At 44.2% G+C, this 21,603-nt stretch overlaps 1 protein-coding gene across 3 annotated transcripts in view; it reads left to right on the top strand.

Moving 5' to 3' along the window:
• The window catches only part of LOC139539090 (diacylglycerol kinase beta-like), a 144,336-nt gene that overhangs the window by 13,984 nt on the left and 108,749 nt on the right, over window positions 1–21,603 (top strand). For all 3 annotated transcript variants that reach the window (XM_071341834.1, XM_071341836.1, XM_071341835.1), the window contains exons 2-3: window positions 12,578–12,904; window positions 21,439–21,515. In XM_071341834.1, the coding sequence (XP_071197935.1) occupies window positions 12,829–12,904; window positions 21,439–21,515 (153 nt within the window). In that variant the 5' untranslated portion in view covers window positions 12,578–12,828. The remainder of the gene's footprint in view (window positions 1–12,577; window positions 12,905–21,438; window positions 21,516–21,603) is intronic.

The following is a 21,603-nucleotide window of genomic DNA, read 5'->3' on the forward strand; positions in this document are numbered from 1 at the left end:
TGACATCACTTTGTCCAGCACTACAAGGTGCTCTCCAATGGTTGGTGCTGACACGAGTATGTCGTCCATGAAGCACACAACGTTGTCTATACCGTCCAAGATCTGATCCATTGTGTGTTGGAATATCGCTGGAGCTGTCGAGATTCCATAGGCCAAGCGATTGAATCTGAATAGCCCCTTGTGTGTATTGATGGTCAGATACTGTTCTGACTCCGGATCCAGCTTCAGTTGCTGATAAGCGAATGCCAGGTCCAGCTTACTGAAAACCTTCCCACCAGCTAGAGTGGCAAACAGATCTTCAGCATTTGGTAGTGGATATTCCTCTGGTAGTATGCAGCGATTTACTGTGACCTTGTAGTCACCGCACATTCTGACGGTCTTGTCTTTCTTTGGGACTACAACAATCGGAGCGGCCCAGTCGCTCCTCGCTACTTTCGTGATTATGTTATTCTTCTGTAGGCGGTCCAGTTCCTTCTCTACTGCTTCCTTAAGAGCATAGGGAACTGGACGTGGTTTGTGAAAGATAGGCTTGGTTCCTTCTTGCACTCTGACTTTTGCTGTGAAGTCTTGTATTTCGCCGTAGCCATCTTTGAAAAGTTCTTTGTGCTTCTCCAGCATGTTAGTGAGTGTAGCTTGACTCACTGGTTTGTCCTTTCTCAGACTGAAGATTTCTCCCCAGTTCAACTTGATCTTTTGTAGCCAGTTTCTGCCTAGCAAGGCTGATTTTTCTCCTTTAACAATGACAAGCGGTAGCGTCCACTCCTTCCCCTCATACCGGACTGGTACCTGGATCTGCCCTAACACAGGAATAGTGTCACCAGTGTATGAAGAAAGGCGGATGGACGCTGGCTGAAGAGGGCACTCTTTCAGTTTTTCTTTGTAGAGTCTCTCTGGAACCAGAGATACAGACGCTCCGGTGTCCAGCTGCATTTTTACCGGTTTTCCCGCTAACTCCATGTTGAGATAGATTCCATCTTTTTGTTGTTGAGCTGTGTACACTGTGGACAGTACTTTGTGCGCTCTTGCTGTGCGTTTTGAGGCTTTACACACTTTCTGTAAATGTCCAACCTTTCCACAATTGTGGCACTTTACATTTTGGAATCGACATTCACTGTGCTGATGATTATCTCCCCCACATCTGTAGCAACTTGGCTTAGACCTTTGAGATGTGGGCTGCTTTGTTCTTGTGTAACCTTGAGGACGGGACTGAGAAAAGTGTGACTTTTGTGAGCCTTTTTCACCACGTGCATCACTGACCTTGTGAACACCTTTCTGACGTTCTGCATATCCCGATAGCTCAATAGTATCCCTGTGGGCAAGCTCGAGTCCAAGTGCGATATCACAGGCTTTCCGAAAGGTCAGGTCCTTCTCTGACAGAAGCCTTCTGTGATATGCTTCACCTGTGAGACCACATACAAACTTGTCTCGAAGAGCATCATCAAGAAATTGTGTAAACTCACATGTACTTGCCAGCCTTTTCAAAGCAATGATGTAGTCTGCCACGGTTTCCCCTTGACTCTGGTGACGTTGGTAAAATCTGAAACGTTCTGCAATGAGAATTGGCTTAGGCTTGAAATGCCTTGAAAGAGTTTCAGTCAGTTCTGCATAGTTCAACTCCACTGCTTTTATTGTTTCAATGAGACCTTTCAGCAATCCATACTCAGTTGGACCCAAAACACTGAGAAATACGTCTGCTTTCTTTTCATCTTTGATTTCATTTGCAGCCAGCCAACGCTCAAAACGCTCCAAATAGGAATCAAAATGCTCTTTTGTAGCCTCAAACTCCGGTACTCGACCAATGGTTGCCATTTTCACAGTTAATTGTTCAGTTTCCTTATTCCTTGTATTCTTTAATTTTCATCTAATTCTTCACTTCAGAAGTTTCTGCAATTACTTCGTTCACTGCACTCATTGTAATAATGTACACACCGTGTTACGTTCCTTCTTCCTTTTTTTTTTTTTTTCCTTCTTGACAATATTTCTCCACCGAGATCGCCTAATTTCAATGGGTTCAATGACAGTTTATTTTATTTTATTTAACCACCAGAGGGCAGTGTCGCTATTCTGGACTCCAATAGTCTTGCTACTTGGCAGCTCCTGAACACTGTATCTGCTAGCAGTGCTTAGCCGTTTTTTACTGGCGAAAGAAAATAAAAAATAACTGACGAATTACATAATTATTTTGAGTTTCATTACTCACGCAACATTCTTCCCTTCAAGCAATGTCCGTTAAAGAAGTTGAATCACCTCGTCGCCACTGTAATATTTGTGTTGTGGAGAAATGACCAGGCAGGAGACGGAGTACAGTTAGTTTTCGTTTAGTCAAAACCTCTCGTGCTCTACAGTTCTCCCGGGCACACTCGTGCGCATGTGCATTTCCTATTAGGTGTAGTAACGTACACTGTCGTAATACATCACTGCTTAGTAACAGCATAGTAACTAATATAAACAGATGTAGATCCCAGATACTACAAAATACACAAGGTCCTTTTTTTCTGGATCTTTGTAGATTTTGGACTAATTTTGAGTCACACAAAATCGTGTGTTCTCTACTCTGAAATTAATCCACAGATAAAAGGGGAAGCGTAGTTAGTTTCTAGTAAACTTCTTCTTCTTCTTCTTCTGTGGACTTTATATGTTGGTTGCCAACCAACTTTAAGGTGCATTACCACCACCAACTGAAATGGAGTGTGGACCTCAATTCATCTTTCAATCATCCACGTGGGTATATGCTCCTAAAAACCAATGATGAGATGGGAGATGCGGGACTTGCAGCCCGTTAAGCGTAAAAAATAGAACCAAGTTCTATTTTAGCGCCTGGCTACGCAGACGCTCGTTGATGCGCGCGAGCAGTTTAGATGAAATGATTGAATAACATGTATGTGAAAATGTATTTTCCAATGCTCACACACTCGACGTGAGTGGTGTGGTCAGCATGTTAGGTAGCTAGCTAAGTAGCTAGCTAGTCTAGTTGGTTAGCTAGTTAAATTACTAAACTACCGGTAGCCATATCTATGACTAAAAAGGTTATGTTTTACAATTGGAGATTCATTGTATATAGATATGGCTACTAAACAGCAAGCTACAACGTTACAACCAGCCACCTAAAGCTAGGTTTACAGTATATGCCCTGGGAGAGCAAGGGTGAACTTTCAATTTAACTCAACAGTAATGCTATTGGTCAGCAACTCAGATTTTTTTATTGAATCAACTCAGATGCTTATAAAATGGTCTTAGATTAATTGTTATAGTCTCTTCTTTGTTCCTGACCTGCTGTGGTGAGACACACTGTCTTTCTCGCGTCACCCCATGGACTCTTGGGGCATGGCCTTTCAGGCTATGATCTCTCTCTCTGTCTCTCTCTCTCTCGCCATCTAGTCTCATACGCAAACGCACGTACACATGCATTTGCACACACACACACACACACACACACACACACACACACACACACACACACACACACGCACACGCACGCGCACGCGCACGCACACGCACACGCACACACACACGCACACACAGAGGTGCACACACAGAGGTGCACACACACACAGAGGCACACGCACACACGTCACTCCAAGCTGACAGCAGATAGAGGGTCACGTCGGGGCCTATACTGACTGACAGGGAGACGTTGTGATGCTTTTATCATGACTACCACACAGTCACTTCCTGAAGAGGGGATCCTGCATCCCATCATTCTAGGATCAGGCCCTTCCCTGTTTATTTGACCCTATTCACTATGATCTAAAAGGCTGACTGTATCCTAGATCAGCACTGAGACTCTTCGTGGATATGGGCCCTGGCTGTGCCGGTCTGGCATTGGCTGTGTTCTCATTATCTTTGATTGATTATGCTCTTTCAAACTACCCCTCCATGCATTCTCAACCCTCTTTCTCCCTCTCTCGCCCTCACCCTCTCTTGCTCCCTCCCCCCTCCCTCCCATCCTCCATCTCTCTCTTGAGAAGGAGATGTCACTGCCCCTGCAGGACTTTTCTCTACCTCCTCTCCTTCTCCTTTTATCGTCGTGGTGATCAGTGTCCTAATTTGGCATTGATGACTCTCTAACATGCTCTAGCCATTCAGGAGAAATTAACCTCTCACTCCAGTGCACATGTTGTGCATTTATCACTGCACGTTTCAGTAGGTGCTGGTGAGGTACAGCACACTCTGTCCATCACTCCTTCACTCCCTCGTCCTACCTTGACTTTTCTTTAGATGTTTTGCCCGGGCCTTCTTCAAACATTTTGAATGGCTGTTTTCTGAAAGTCCTGATTATTTTCAGGAAACGTGATTTGATACCCCTTAAAATAGAATGAGATTGGAATAAAGTAGCAATAATAATAATAATAAATTTAATTTCCAAAATAGAGACAAGTTTGCAGGTTGCTAGTTGACCGTTGATTTTCTGATCCAGTCACTCTGTGTAACTTCAGTATGGGTCGAGAGGCTTTTAAAAAGAATATGTCATCCCTTACAGAGATCCCGTAAGTGCTGTATTAACACTTAATGGTATGACGTGTGATGACTACGTGACTATTAAGATTTAAAACCTGATGGGCAATAAAGACATACTGTTCTGTGCTAGGTGCTTCTTTCATAGTAACCATGAGCTAATCACTCTGTCCCTGTTGAGAACAGTGTCCTGTTGATTAGTTTTAGCACTTGATTGCACTTGAACTAGTTATAGGGAGATGGCATAATTAGTAACACAAAGGTCATGGGTTCAATTCCTGTGCGAATCATATACACACAATCACATCACTGAACACTGAATTGCATATTTTATTATTAATATCAGGGGGCCTTGCTTGACTCGACTGCCATATAGAGATATTGGCTAGCATGGGAGAGAAACGGAAAACATTTTGCCGTGGTCGTAATAGAACTAGGGAGTGACAGTAAAGTTTGTTTCCCTTGGCAGTGTAAAGGTAGACTGGTCCCAGATCTGTTTGTGCTCTCTTGCCCCTGAATACCGGCAAGACAGCACAAACAGACCTGGGACCAGGCTACCCTTGGAGGGGAATAACAGTCCGGTGCAGATCAGTGGGTGACTGATTGTGCCCTCAGAATGTGGACACATGCATCCAGGTGGAAGAGGAAAGATGGAGTGTGAGTGGTTCAAAGATAGAGGTGTCTGATGAAGCGCTCCAGGCCTGCCTGTCTGACTGTTATTTGTCCCTCCCTGGCTTGGCCATCAATATCACTCCTTAAGATATTCCTTTAGTGAACTGCATCTTCATCTGACTATGTAAGACCATCTCCCAGCAACTGACAGCTTCCTGAATTAGTTTTTGTGTTTGTTTTTTTAAAGCGACTTTGAGATTCTGTATGAAAAGCGCTATATAAAATACATCTAGTATTATTACTTTGATAGTTGTGCTCAAAAGAAAGACTGTAGGTAAATGTGTATAACCTTAAGGATGGTGTGTGTGTGTGTGTGTGTGTGTGTGTGTGTGTGTGTGTGTGTGTGTGTGTGTGTGTGTGTGTGTGTGTGTGTGTGTGTGTGTGTGTGTGTGTGTGTGTGTGTGTGTGTGTGTGTGTGTGTGTGTGTGTGTGTGTGTGTGTGTGTGTGTGTGTGTGTGTGTGTGTGTGAGACTTATTTAAATGTCAAATCTGTTTCTTCCCATTTCATTTTAAAATCACATCAACACATCACTTAAAAACCTCTCAGCCAAATGAAATATTAAAGTTTACAGTAGAGTGAGGAAGAAACAGTAGCACTCGGTGTGTACTGTCTGACAACACTGCAGAGGGCTTGAGTTGTAAGGACACAGAACACCTCTGAGTCACCATTGTCTCTACGGTACCAGACAGACATATAGGGAATACAGTGTAGAACACCGTGTAGTAGTGGTAGTGCTCTGCAGAGCTGGGAGACTACAGAGACGAGAGACTGAGTATGAACACAGAGGTGTTAATATCCACTCATTGAGAGCCTGAATGGCTGAATGAGTCACCACAGACCATTAGAACACTGAGCAGAGAAGGAGTTCTGGCAAAAGCACAGTTTGATTGACTCTGTCTGTGTGGGCTTTTTCTCAGTGAGTACTGACAAGTTAAAAGTTAGATTCTGATTGAGAAATAAGGAGGGGTGTATGACTGCACGTTGTTCCTTCCATCAGGATTCATCAAGGGGGACTACTAGTCCTGACTCTCTTCTTCCTTCTTCCTGGCTTCTTCCTTCATCCTGTATTATTTAATCTTCCTGTATTCTTTCTTCTTCCTGTATTCTTAGCTAATGGAGGGCGTGGATTCTTCCTGTATTCTTGTGAAGATGGCACCGGTAGAGATGGCAGCTTTGCTTCTAGTCCTTAGGAAACAGTGCAGTATTTAGTTTTTTTCATGTATTATTTCTTACATTTTAAGCCCAGAAAATCTTAAGTGTTATTACATACATCCAGGAAGAACTATTGCATATCAGAGAGACGTCAACTTACCAGCACAACCAGCACTACGACTTTCCCAAAGTGGATCCTTTGTCTGCACCTCCCAGGGCATTTGAGCTGATTCCAGAGGCCGACCCAAAACAATGCCGTAGGAGGAGAGGGTGCCGGAACGGTCTTCTAGGCTTCGGATGCGCGCACACCACCCACCGCTTCCGAGTATATTACTCGCTAATGTCAAGTCCCTAGTTAACAAAGTCGAAGAAATCAATGCAAGAGTTGCTTTCCAAAGAGATATCCGGGATTGTAACATACTCTGTTTCACGGAGACATGGCTAGCTGGGGACATGCTGTCAGAGTCCATACAGGCAATGGAATTTTCAATGCATCGCGCCGACAGGAATAAACATCTCTCCAGGAAGAAGAAGAGCTGGGGTGTATGTTTCATTATTAACGACTCATGGTGTAATTCTAACAACATACAGGAACTAAAGTCCTTTTGTTCACCTGACCTAGAATTCCCGACAGTATTAACTCCCTAGAGAACTCTCCTCAATTATTGTCACAGCCACCGCAAGCGGAAACCAAGACCGCCATCAAGGAACTTCACTGGACTTTATGCAAACTGGAAACCATATATCCTGAGGCTGCATTGATTGTAGCTGGGGATTTTAACAAAGATCATTTGAGAACAAGGCTACCTAAATTCTATCAGCATATCGATTGCAGTACATGAGCGAGTAACACGCTCGACCATTGCTACTCTAAATTCTGCAATGCATACAAGGTCCTCCCCGCCCTCCATTTGGCAAATCTGACCATGACTCCATCTTGTTGCTCCCCTCCTATAGGCAGGAACTAAAACAGGAAGCGCCCGTGCTTAGGTCTATCCAACGCTGGTCTGGCCAATCGGATTCCACAAGATTGCTTCGATCACGTGGACTGGGATATGTTCCGGGTAGCCTCAGAGAACAAAATTGATGTATACGCTGACTCGGTGAGCGATTTGATAAGGAAGTGTATAGGAGATGTTGTACCCACTGTGACTATTAAAACCTTCCCTAACCAGAAACCGTGGATTGATGGCAGCATTCGCGCAAAACTGAAAGCACGTACCACTGCATTTAAACATGGCAAGGCAACTGGGAATATGGCAGAATACAAACAGCGTAGTTATTCCCTCCGTAAGGCAATCAAACAAGCAAAGTGTCAGTATAGAGACAAAGTGGAGTCGCAATTCAATGGCTCAAACACAAGAAGTATGTGGCAGGGTCTACAGATAATCACAGATTACAAAAATAAAACCAGCCCTGTCGCAGACATCGACGTCTTGCTTCCAGACAAATTAAACAACTTCTTTGTGCGCTTTGAGGACAAGATAGTGCCAACAATGCGGCCCGCTACCAAAGACTGTGGGCTCTCCTTCTCCGTGGCCGACGTGAGTAAAACATTTAAATGTGTTAACCCTTGCAAGGCTGCCAGCCCAGACGACATCCCTAGCTGCATCCTCAGAGCATGCACAGACCAGCTGGCTGGTGTGTTTACAGACATATTCAATCTCTTCCTATCTCAGTCTGCTGTCCCCACATGCTTCAAGATGGCCACCATTGTTCCTGTTCCCAAGAAAGCCAATCTAACTGAACTAAATGACTATAACTCACTTCTGTCATCATGAAGTGCTTTGAGAGACTAGTCAAGGATCATATCACCTCCACCCTAACTGCCACCCTAGACCCACTTCAATTTGCTTACCTCCCCAATAGGTCCACAGACGATGCAATCGCCATCCCACTGCACACTGCCCTATCCCATCTGGACAAGAGGAATACCTATGTAAGAATGCTCTTCATTTACTTTTGCTCAGCATTCAACACCATAATACCCTCCAAACTCATCATTAAGCTGGAGTCCCTGGGTCTTGACCCCGCCCTGTGCAACTGGGTCCTGGACTTCCTGACAGGCCGCCCCCAGGTGGTGAGGGTAGGAAACAACATCTCCACTCCGCTGATCCTCAACACTGGGGCCCCACAAGGGTGTGTTCTCAGCCCCCTCCTGTTCACCCACGACTGTGTGGCCATGCACACCTCTAACTCAGTCATCAAGTTTGCAGACGACACAACAGTGGTAGGCTTGATTACCAACAGCGACGAGACAGCCTACAGGGAGGAGGTGAAGGCCCTCGGAGTGTGGTGTCAGAAAAAGAACCTCTCACTCAATGTCAGCAAAACAAAAGAGATGATCGTGGACTTCAGGAAACAGTAGAGGGAGCACCCCCCATCCACATCGACGTGACAGCAGTGGAGAAGGTGGACATTTTTAAGTTCCTCTGTGTACATATCACCGATAAACTGAAATGGTCCACGCACACAGACAACGTGGTGTACAAGGCGCAACAGCGCCTCTTCAACCTCAGGAGGCTGAAAAAATGTGGCTTGTCACCAAAACCCCTCACTAACTTTTACAGGTGCACAATTGAGAGCATCCTGCCGGGCTGTATCACCGCCTGGTACAGCAACTGCAACGCCCACAACCGCAGGGCTCTCCAGAGGGTGATCCGGTCTGCACAACGCATCACCGGGGGCAAACTACCTGCCCTCCAGGACACCTACAACACCCAGGTGTATTCCCCGTATCCTGTTCTGTATAATTGTGCTCATACAGTACGCTCTGTCTTCCTATATGGTGCAATGACTTGCAGTCACTTATACACATGCATCATAATCATTCTATGAGTTTTCGGGGAACTCCATGTAACAAGATCCCCCTTTCCTGTGAAATGACTTTAAAATAGAAGCCTTACTCACAGCACACTTGTTTTGCCAGGAAGGAGATTAGAATGCAGGTGTGTATCAACAGTATGCTCTGTCCTCTCACACGGTGTGTTGACGTCATAGGTTGATGTGCACTGAATCCATAATGTTTTGTATGCAGCACGTTCCCATGCACACATACTCTACACTAACACAGGAAGGGATCCATAAGGTGTCACTTTGCTGCTGAACCTCCCCCCACCTCCTCTCCCTCCTCCCCCTACCTCTCATTCGTTCCCCCTCCTCCCCCTACATCCCCTACCTCTCCCTACCTCCCCCTACATCCCCTACATCCCCCTCCCCCTACATCCCCTACCTCCCCCTACATCCCCCTCCTCACCCTCCTCTCCCCCAGCTCTCCCTACATCCCCTCCGTCCCCTATCTCCCCCTCCTCTTGCTGTGTGCACACCTACTGTATGACGTTAGAGTTGCTAGGCAACCTTGTGAGCAAACAGAATCCCTCTCTGCACTGAGGGGAGGCCCCATACAGTTGATCAGTAAGTGCCTTTGTCTCACCCTACCCTCACCTCCCCTACTGTCTCTCCTTCCCCAGATGCGCGCTCGCACACACACACACACAAACAGAACCACAGACACACACAAGCCCCCTGACAACCAGCTCCACTCCTGTCTCTGTCCTCCACCTCCACTGTATGTCTCCCATTTCTAAGCATGCATGAACTAGCTAGCTCTACCAGCCCTGCTGGCTACTGCTCTTCTATTATCACATGCCTCCCTGGCTCTCTCACTTTGTTTGGAGAGGAGGAAGGTTATCAGGTACGACAGGACTCACATTTTGGAACAATACCTTTCTCTCCCTGTCTGCCTGTGACTGGCTGTGGTTATGCTACAGATGAAGAATGGCACATCTGTTGTTTGGTCTATTTGAGTATTATTTTCCTAATTGAGAGTAGATGACATGACCCCAGGCTATTACAGTTATTGCCATGTTTCTGTTTCTAGACATTTCTTACTCCCAGGCATTATTATCCAAGGCTGGGGAGTGAAACAATAGTACCTTTCTTTTTCTTTCTGTATAAAATATAAATGTGCTTTCTTTCACACTCTTTATTTTCCTCTGTTATTTAGCCTCTGTCAGACAGTGTCAAACCCATAGCACTCTGTTTCAACTCATCTGTTTACAGAAACATTACGACTGTGTCGGGGCAAATGCGAAGACATGTCACTGTCTGAATGTGACCCTGTGGTGCTTCACAGTCATTTGTGTTTTTACATACATCCACCCTTAAGATACACACACTGTAATCTCCATCAGTCAAAGTGGATCCAATTTATATTTATTAGGCAAAGTAGTCCACTCTGCAGTATTTTAATTAATGGCCCCACCAGGTGTCGACCTGAGCGATCCAAGACAATAATCTAAAACACTATGAAGTCACACTTGAGAAAAGGTTGAATATTGATTGGAATCATATATAATGGACACATTATTTAATGAAAACTGAGAGGCCTCCGTCACTCCAAATATGAAGAATTCCATATATTTCACTAGATTGGTACTCTCAAAGGAATATGGTAACATTATATTCTCTGAACACAGAGTTAAAAATGTAGTAAACTGTTCCTAAGGGGGAACATATAAAACTGTCTTCTGTTATGGGAGAGTAACAGAAATAACATCGGTCATGATTAATGGACAGTGTAATAAAACTCTGTACCGCACTAATGATCCAAATGATCAGGAAAGGAGCTACAATATTGTTCTCTGGTTTGAAAAGCTGTTCCACCCTCTCAGATGTAATCTGGCCCAATGCTGGTACATTCCTGCCCAAATCAAACACCCACTGGGCACTTTGATTACATGGTGATACCTCTGGCTCCCAGCCAAGGGGTATGTTACACACACACACTTGGCCAATCTGCTGCACTCTCAGATTACTTTCCAGGAACTGGAAGATTTCATTGGAACACAGACAAATACTGGCCATAGGGGAAGAGCTCAGAACATCTGCGTTTGCATAAGGGGTCTGATACTGAGAACAGATACTGGAAATAGATGCTCACAGACAAAGTGCTCTGTGTGTGTTCTAATACCATTACAGTAGATGCTCCTCCGTGTTGTCTGACCACCTCTTCAGACCAACGTTTACGTAGCCTCTCTAGCCAGACTCATGGCACTCTACCCAGAGTGGCTGTGGAGAGGCTACGTTAACATGGGCCATGTTTACCTCCACCATCAAAGAGATTTAGAGACACACTGTCTGGATTCTCTCAGTTGTCTCTCTAGCTGTTGTACTTCTGTAATTTTGACCTCTGTCTCTCCATCCATTTTCACATTTACATTGTAGCTATTTAGCAGACGGTCTTATCCAGAGCGACTTACAATTAGTGCATTCATCTTAATTAGTGCATTCATCTTAATTAGTGCATTCATCCTCTCTCAGCCCATTGAATCATCCCATGCCAAGGCTTGTCACTGGGCACAGATGGCAATTCCCAACATCTATTCCACGTTGGTTGTGGAAACAACGTTGATTTAACCAGTGTGTGCCCAGTGGGTTACAATACCTAGAAAACATGTCATCTTTACAATTCTGATTCCTTAAAATTGTTGTAATGTCTCTGTCTACACTCAAACTTGTAATTTTGCTCTTTCTCCTTCAATTCTCCTCTCTCTACCCATCATATTATCCCGTGCACGGTATTGTGGTACATTGAGGTTTTATATAGAAGTTATTTTGTCTATACAATTAACTTCTAGGTATGAGTAGATGAGGAAACCTCTCATATAATTGGATCAGTTGCAAATCACAGTGTGTCTATTCAGTGTTATTGCACGTGCGTGTGTGTGTGTGCGTGTGTGTGTGTGCCGAATTTTCTGTGTCGAGTCTGTATCAATTCTGTATGTGTGTGTGTTTGTCCATGAGCTGGTAAACTGCTGTGTATTTACCACCTGGCTGCCTCCTCCCTGTGAGGCCAGCCATCCAGAGAGATGTATGGATTACTCCTCCACAGAACAGAGCTGTCTCTGCTGCCCGCTTAGCACACGTACATACCTACATTTAGGAGCCCACTATTTCACTCTATCACAGGAAGTTGGTGGCACCTTAATTGGGGAGGACATGCTCGTGGTAATGGCTGCAGCGGAATAGCATCAAATACATCCAACATGGATTCCATGTGTTTGATGCTATTCCATTCGCTCCGTTCCAGACATTATTATGAGCCGTCCTCCCCTCACCAGCCTCCACTTTACTCTATGTACTGTATGTGTGTGGTTTATGTGCTGTGGCAGTGAGTAATGACTTGATTTTGACTGTGTTAGGAATCTGTGTGTCTGTGTTCTTCAATGGCGGAAGATGGTTTGATAGAATCTAATCTCTCCCTCCCCTCTCTCTCTCTCTCTCTCTCTCTCTCAGCGTGTGTCTGTGTAATCAGAGAGAGAGAGGCCAAGAGACTTGCATCTGGCTGGACTGTCATATCACGTACTGATCCACCATCTCTGGTGTCTGTTCCTGCCACCGCCTGCACTCACTGTGAAGGATCTGGGATGACGCCATGACAGATATTAACCTCCTCAGCTCCACACAGGGATAACCACACTAGAACCTCACTACACCTCAGAGGCACATCCACCACCATCCTCCCTCACATCCCCCCAGCTGGCACCATGATGGGAGACGGAGTCGGGAGCTGGGAGTGTCTGAGTCCGTCTGAGTTCGGTCAGCTGCAGCAGTATAGCGAGTGTGAGTACTAGCAATACCTGTTATAGCCATTGGTAAACTGAGTCAAATGTATGCTGACATACCACTATCAGCAATAGTTGTGTCAGACCTTGGGTCAAATACATTAAAATACTTGAGCTGAGCTTGATTAAGTTTTCTCTACACAATGGGATCAATGGAATAGTTCCAATAGTGCAAACTAAATCAAGCTCATGCATTTGATAGCTGCGATAATCTGACGCACCCAGACCAGGTCTGATAAGTGGGATACCCTGAGGTCACCAGACCAGCTCTGATAGCTGGGATACGCTGACGTACTGTAACCAGACAAGGTCTGATAGCTGGGATAACCTGACGTACTGTAACCAGACCAGCTCTGATAGCTGGGATACCCTGATGTACTGTAACCTGACAAGGTCTGATAGCTGGGATATCCTGACATACTGTAACCAGACAAGGTCTGATAGCTGGGATACCCTGACGAAACTGTAACCAGACAAGGTCTGATAGCTGGGATAACCTGACGTACTGTAACCAGACAAGGTCTGATAGCTGGGATACCCTGATGTACTGTAACCTGACAAGGTCTGATAGCTGGGATATCCTGACATACTGTAACCAGACAAGGTCTGATAGCTGGGATACCCTGACGAAACTGTAACCAGACAAGGTCTGATAGCTGGGATAACCTGACGTACTGTAACCAGACCAGCTCTGATAGCTGGGATAACCTGACGTACTGTAACCAGACAAGGTCTGATAGCTGGGATACCCTGACGTACTGTAACCAGACAAGGTCTGATAGCTGGGATAACCTGACGTACTGTAACCAGACAAGGTCTGATAGCTGGGATACCCTGACAAAACTGTAACCAGACAAGGTCTGATAGCTGGGATAACCTGACGTACTGTAACCAGACCAGCTCTGATAGCTGGGATAACCTGACGTACTGTAACCAGACAAGGTCTGATAGCTGGGATACCCTGACGTACTGTAACCAGACAAGGTCTGATAGCTGGGATAACCTGACGTACTGTAACCAGACCAGCTCTGATAGCTGGGATAACCTGACGTACTGTAACCAGACAAGGTCTGATAGCTGGGATACCCTGACGAAACTGTAACCTGACAAGGTCTGATAGGTGGGATATCCTGACATACTGTAACCAGACAAGCTCTGATAGCTGGGATACCCTGACGTACTGTAACCAGACAAGGTCTGATAGCTGGGATAACCTGACGTACTGTAACCAGACCAGGTCTGATAGCTGGGATACCCTGACGTACTGTAACCAGACAAGGTCTGATAGCTGGGATAACCTGACGTACTGTAACCAGACCAGGTCTGATAGCTGGGATACCCTGACGTACTGTAACCAGACAAGGTCTGATAGCTGGGATACCCTGACGTACTCTAACCAGACAAGTTCTGATAGCTGGGATACCCTGACGTACTCTAACCAGACAAGGTCTGATAGCTGGGATACCCTGATGTCACCAGACTGAGAGTCAAATGCCAGGTTGTGTACATAGAGGGAGGTACCAACGAAATGCACCTCTCCCTTCCGAGCCTCACTTCCTACCCATCATTTGCCTAAGTGGTCTGATGTAGGCAATTGTTTTTCTTTGCGCTTGAAGATAAATGATTCATACAAATAGTATTTTCCCCCTCCCCATTGACTATTTCTATCACACCATTATATTGCTTGTTTTTTTCATTTACATTTTAGTAATTTAGCAGACACTCTTATCCAGAGCGACTTATAGTTAATGCATCCATCTTAAGTAGGGGAGCAAAGGGAGGGTGACTGGTAACTTTCAAAGTTTACCAGTAAACTATCAGAATTTTGGTAACGTTCAAGGATTCTCTGGAATTTATCACATGAAATCCAGGCTGTATCACATCCGGCCGTGATAGAGCAGCGCAAAATTGGCCCAGCGTCGTCTGGGTTTGGCCGGGGTAGGCCGTCATTGTAAATAAGAATTTGTTCTTAACTGACTTGCCTAGTTAAATAAAGAATAAATACATTTTTTTTTTAATAAAACATCTAGTGGGCTTTTTTCTCACTCTCTATGCGTAGGTAACTCATCCATATCAGTAGCCTTCCCACCCCAGACATTTGTAAGTCAAAGGAGAATCCATCACTAGTCTGGCTTTCCTTGTAATAGATGAGCCTTAATTTTCACTCCATTACAATCTATTGAACTGATACACATCCACACAGCAACTGAATAGATTGTGTTGTCTGAGAGAAACAATTTTTTATTTATTTTTTATCTGAGGATTCCTCTATTCATAGTCATACCTAAGAACACAATGTTCACATCCCCTAGACCTATTCATCTGTTGTCTGTCTAGGGGTATACTCAATTGTTGAGTGAGCTTCTCATTGAAACAGAAATTGATCAAATACAAAAGCCCAACACATAAACGGTTATGTGGTCAAAAGTAGTGCACTGCATGAGGAATAGGGTGCTGTTTGGAATGCAGGCATGATTTCATTCTGCTGATGAGGAAGGAATGAAGGCTGCTTTTGATTTACCAAGACTTGACCCCTCTTTTCCTATGATCTCTCTTTCCCTCGTTCATCTGAGTAATTTATTAACGGCTAAGGCTAAAAATACTCCTCCTGGCTCTTTCTTTCTCCTTCTCTCTATCCAGACAGTTTTATTTGTGCAGCTGCTTTGAGTTAATTTTTTTGTTTATTTTCTGTGATTTGGCTCCATAGCATAGACCCATATAGTATGGTGGCTCCATAGCATAGGACCTTACAATATGGTGGCTCCATAACATAGACCCATATAGTATGGTGGCTCCATAACATAGGACCTTACAATATGTTGGCTCCATAACATAGACCCATATAGTATGGTGGCTCCATAACATAGGTCCATACAGTATGGTGGCTCCATAACATAGACCCATATAGTATGGTGGCTCCATAACATAGGTCCATACAGTATGGTGGCTCCATAACATAGGACCTTACAATATGGTGGCTCCATAGCATAGGACCTTACAATATGGTGGCTCCATAACATAGACCCATATAGTATGGTGGCTCCATAGCATAGGACCTTACAATATGGTGGCTCCATAGCATAGGACCTTACAATATGGTGGCTCCATAACATAGACCCATATAGTATGGTGGCTCCATAACATAGGACCTTACAATATGGTGGCTCCATAACATAGGACCTTACAATATGGTGGCTCCATAACATAGACCCATATAGTATGGTGGCTCCATAGCATAGGACCTTACAATATGGTGGCTCCATAGCATAGGACCTTACAATATGGTGGCTCCATAACATAGACCCATATAGTATGGTGGCTCCATAACATAGGACCTTACAATATGGTGGCTCCATAACATAGGACCTTACAGTATGGTGGCTCCATAACATAGACCCATATAGTATGGTGGCTCCATAACATAGGTCCATACAGTATGGTGGCTCCATAACATAGAACCATACAATATGGTGGCTCCATAACATAGACCCATATAGTATGGTGGCTCCATAACATAGACCCATATAGTATGGTGGCTTCATAACATAGGTCCATACAGTATGGTGGCTCCATAACATAGACCAAAACAACAGTCAACAATACTACCTTAGTGGTACTGTACACTCCGGCATTAAAACAGGTGAATTTGATGCAAAACATTAATTATTTTGCTTCCATGATTCCGTTCACAAAGACCAGGATATAATATTTATCTTGATTGCCCTTTCTTATGATCCCTGCTCAGGCCTGTTTTCTACCCATAATAGAGGCAGCCAGTCAATAGCAGTGTGTACTGTTCATTCTATGATTATGAATAGCAGAAGTGAGATAGCAATTGCTGCTGTATTGTTCATTGTAATCGGGGTGTTTTGTCTCTTTCCTCTGTCTGTGTGAACAGAGGTGTGTTTGAGAGACGAACATCCTCTCTTCACAGAGCAGAGTGCTAAAGGGCTTGTTGATTTTGACACTGCTGTGCTAATGATGATATTTGTCATCTATTTACGCTGGGTTGCTAATGGACCTTCCGTCACATGTACTGTAGCACCCAGATCCCTGGTGATGGAGATGTGTCTGGGACCACAATGCTGCTGCTGGTGGTGGATGGGTATGTGTGTGTATGTGTGTGTGTGTGTGTGTGTGTGTGGGGGGGGGTTTGTTTCAAAATACTTGGAGCGTTTGATTGAGCCTGCCTTGAGTGATCAGGTAGGCGGGGATTATTCCGTTGGTTCCATTCCGCCAGACAAGCTCAATCAAGCCCATATTGTAAAAATACAAACACTGTTTGAACCCAGGTCTGCTGTGTTGGATGGATGTCTGTGTCTGTGTCTGTGCTACTATAATGTTGTTGGTAATTGTGTGTCTGGTGTGTCTGTTTTCAATAGGAGTTAATAAAGGAGAAATATAATGGAAAAGGTGAAATGTTAGTGTCAGCTACAGCGAGACTGTTCTTGTTTTTGTGCTGGTTGTAGGGATAACTAGCTACAGTCTAGTTACCTGAATGATCTACTTCATCAATGATGTTATGGTAAATGGAGTGGATTTACTGTAGCCTACACGGAACCCAAACCGACTCCGCGCGTGCATCGTGCGCAATCGTGCATACATTTCTTTTGTCCCCTTACACCAAACGCAATCACGACACGCAGGTTAAAATATCAAAACAAACTCTGAACCAATGACATTAATTTGGGGACAGGTTGAAAAGCATTAAACATGTATGGCAATTTAGCTAGTTAGCTTGCACTTGCTAGCTAATTTGTCCTATTTAGCTAGCTTGCTGTTGCTAGCTAATTTGTCCTGGGATATAAACATTGAGTTGTTGTTTTACCTGAACTGCACAAGGTCCTCTACTTCGACAAATGAATCCACACATAAAACGGCCAACCGAATCGTTTCTAGTCATCTCTCCTCCTTCCAGACTTTTTCATCGTTGAACTTATATGGTGATCGCATCTAAACTTTCATAGTGTTACCATGACGACCGGCAAAACAGTTAGTCTTTCAATTACCCACGTGGGTATAACCAATGAGGAGATGGAGACCTGCTTCTATAAACCAATGAGGAGATGGGAGAGGCAGGACTTTCAGCGTGATCTGCGTCAGAAATAGGAATGACTTCTATTTTAGCCCTTGGTAACGCAGACGCTCGTTGGCGCGCACGAGCAGTGTGTGTGCAATAATTGAATAATATGAATTTCTAAATTTATTTTGCGACGCTCGCGCACGCGACTTGTCCGGTCTGGTCAGCATGTTAGTTGTCTCAGGCCATTACCTATTGTTAGTTGATTCAGCGAGCGAATATGATTGCTCAGATCAGAGATTTGCCTGGGAAGGGGGGTCTGCTTTGCATACGTGCATACATATGAAATGCACACCTGCACGCATGTGTGTGAGTGTGTGCATGCGAGCATAGATGTGATTGAGCATTTTCAGTGAATAAGAATGTCTTCTCAGTAAGTCAACTCACCTGTTTAGATAAGGGTTAGCTATCTTTGGTCCCCGCCTCACTACCTTGCCTCAGTATGACAGGCTGAGAGGTGACTGGCGTTGGGGGGGATAAGGGTTAACTATCTATGGTCCCTGCCTTCCTGCCTTGCCTCAGTATGACAGGCTAACAGATGACTGGCATCGGGAGGAGGAGGGGGGGAAACCCAGAGAGATATTAGCATGGCTGGGTGTAAAACACACCAGTGGTCCCTGTGACTCACACCCTGCCTGCTCAGGCAGTCACCTAACACCTAACTGGCCTTTGTTTTAGACAGAGGAGAGACCGGGATGTTCAGCCTCACTCCACACAGATGATTCATTTACATAATGTATGCTATTTTTTCCCAAATCTAAACTACTGAGCTCACCTAACATAAGCTGGACTGCTGTGTACTAGAGAGAGGAGAACGTGTGGGGCGTTCAATTCATAGAGATATAATCTAACTCTATATTCAACTCCAGAGATGATTCAGTATGCTATAAGGGTTTTTCTACCAAAGAGAGTAGAGAGAGGGGGGTGATTATCCAACCTATTAAGATATACTGTATCTAATTACATTTCTATGGTCTAACCCAACTCGGAGTCTGAGATAATTCTGTATGCCGTTAGATTTTTGTTGTATTAAAGAGAGAAAAGAGAGTGGGCGTCCAAACCATCTCCACAGAGATGATTCACTATTTGCTCTGAGGGTTTTTTGCATTCCTAACAACTTTCCTGGCTTAATTGGTCTATTTGCTTAATTAATTAGCTAAACTCATTTTTACCTCTATTAAATTTGCTCCTCATGATCTACCCTGATGATCTTTTCAGATATAGCTAGAGCCCAAAAGACAATCAGCATATCCAGCAGCATTTCCCCACCCAATGATACGCCTGGTGCCAAAATTACTAAACGATTGGATTTAATTGGACAATTACAATGCCAGATTGTATACGCTCCTTGATAAATAGTTTTCTACCCTCAGAGTCTCAGACAGTAGCTAGAGTCATTCTGGGAAGTCAGACTTCCTAAATCTACATTGGCCTCATGGCTTTCTGATGTCATCGGCCGGCAAATATAGGTTTATGGTGGATACAGTGTCTGACAGTCTTCTACCCTATAGTATGTATTGCAATCTTTTCAAGTGTTGCACATGTAAAGTAGTCTTAAATTCTTACACAGTATGACGTGCATATCTTTGTCATGCACTGTATAAACTCTCCCGTCACTCAATTTCAATTAAATTCAAGGCGCTTTATTGGCATGGGAAACATATGTTAACATTGCCAAAGCAAGTTAAGTAGATATTACACAAAAGTGAAATAAACAATAAAAATGAACAGTAAACATTACACTCGCCTGCTACACTAACTAATTCTCAGATAGAGTTCAGTGTGTCAAATCGGAGGGCCTGTTGTCCGGACCTCTGGCAGTCGCTATGGGGGTGCCACAGGGTTCAATTCTTGCTGCCCGCACCCGCCTGCCCGACTAACATCACTACTCTGGACGGTTCTGACTTAGAATATGTGGACAACTATAAATACCTAGGTGTCTGGCTAGACTGTAAACTCTCCTTCCAGACTCACATTAAGCATCTCCAATCCAAAGTTAAATCTAGAATCGGCTTCCTATTTCGCAACAAAGCCTCCTTCACTCATGCTGCCAAACATACCCTTATAAAACTGACTATCCTACCGATCCTTGACTTCGGCGATGTCATTTACAAATTAGCCTCCAACACTCTACTCAGTAAATTGGATGCAGTCTATAACAGTGCCATCCGTTTTGTCACCAAAGCCCCATATATTACCCACCACTGCGACCTGTATGCTCTCGATGGCTGGTCCTCGCTATATATTCGTCGCCAAACCCACTGGCTCCAGGTAATCTATAAGTCTTTGCTAGGTATAGCTCCGCCTTATCTCAGCTCACTGGTCACCATAGCAATACCCACCAATAGCACGCGCTCCAGCAGGCATATTTCACTGGTCATCCCCAAAACCAAAACCTACTTTGGCCGCCTTTCCTTCTAGTTCTCTGCTGCCAATGACAGGAACAAATTGCAAAAATCACTGAAGTTGGAGACATATCTCCCTCACTAACTTTAAGCATCAGCTGTCAGAGCAGCTTACCGATCGCTGCAGCTGTACACAGCCCATCTGTAAATAGCCCATCCAACCAACTACCTACCTCATCCCCATATTTGTTTTTGTTTTTCTGCTCTTTTGCACACCAGTATTTCTACTTGCACATCATCATCTGCACATATATCACTCCAGTGTAAATTGCTCAATTGTAATTAGTTCGCCACTATTGGCCTATTTATTGCCTTACCTCCTTAATTAATTTGCACACACTGTATACAGATTATTTTTATTCTATTGTGTACGTTTGTTTATCCCATGTGTAACTCTGTGTCGTTGTTTTGTTGCACTGTTTTGCTTTATCTTGGCCAGGTTGCAGTTGTGAGAACTTGTTCTCAACTGGCCTTCCTGGTTAAATAAAGGTGAAATAAAAAAAATACATAAAAAAACCTCACAGAAGTTCCAAAATAATAAAGACATTTCAAATGTCATATTATGTATATATACAATGTAACGATGTGCAAATGGTTAAAGTACAAAAGGGAAAATAAATCAACATAAATATGGGTTGTATTTACAATCGTGTTTGTTCTTCACTGGTTGCCCTTTTCTTGTGGCAACAGGTCACAAATCTTGCTGCTGTGATGGCACACTGTGGTATTTCACCCAGTAGATATGGTAGTTTATCAAAATCGTGTTGTTTTCAAATTCTTTGTGGATCTGTGTAATCTGAAGGAAATATGTGTCTCTAATATGGTCATACATTTGGCAGGAGGTTAGGAAGTGCAGCTCAGTTTCCACCTCATTTTCTGGTCAGGGTGCACATAGCCTGTCTTCTCTTGAGAGCCAGGTCTGCCTACAGTAATATTTCTCAATAGGAAGGCTATGCTCACTGAATCTGTACATAGTCAAAGTTTTCCCTGACTTTGGGTCAGTCACAGTGGTCAGGTATTCTGCCACTCACCCTCTCTCTTTCTCAGATTCCACCAAGAAGCTGAAGGATGTTCTGGAGGAGTTTCACGGTGAAGGAGTCCTCTCCAAGTACAATCCTGAGCAGGTACAGTATGTCTCTGCCTCACCTCTTTCCTCCCTTACAACTCTCCTCTCCCCTCCTCCCTGTCCCTCCTCTCCTCTCACCCCAGTTC

Source organism: Salvelinus alpinus, chromosome 14 (genome assembly GCF_045679555.1).
Source record: "Salvelinus alpinus chromosome 14, SLU_Salpinus.1, whole genome shotgun sequence".
NCBI classification, from domain to species: Eukaryota; Metazoa; Chordata; class Actinopteri; order Salmoniformes; family Salmonidae; genus Salvelinus; species Salvelinus alpinus.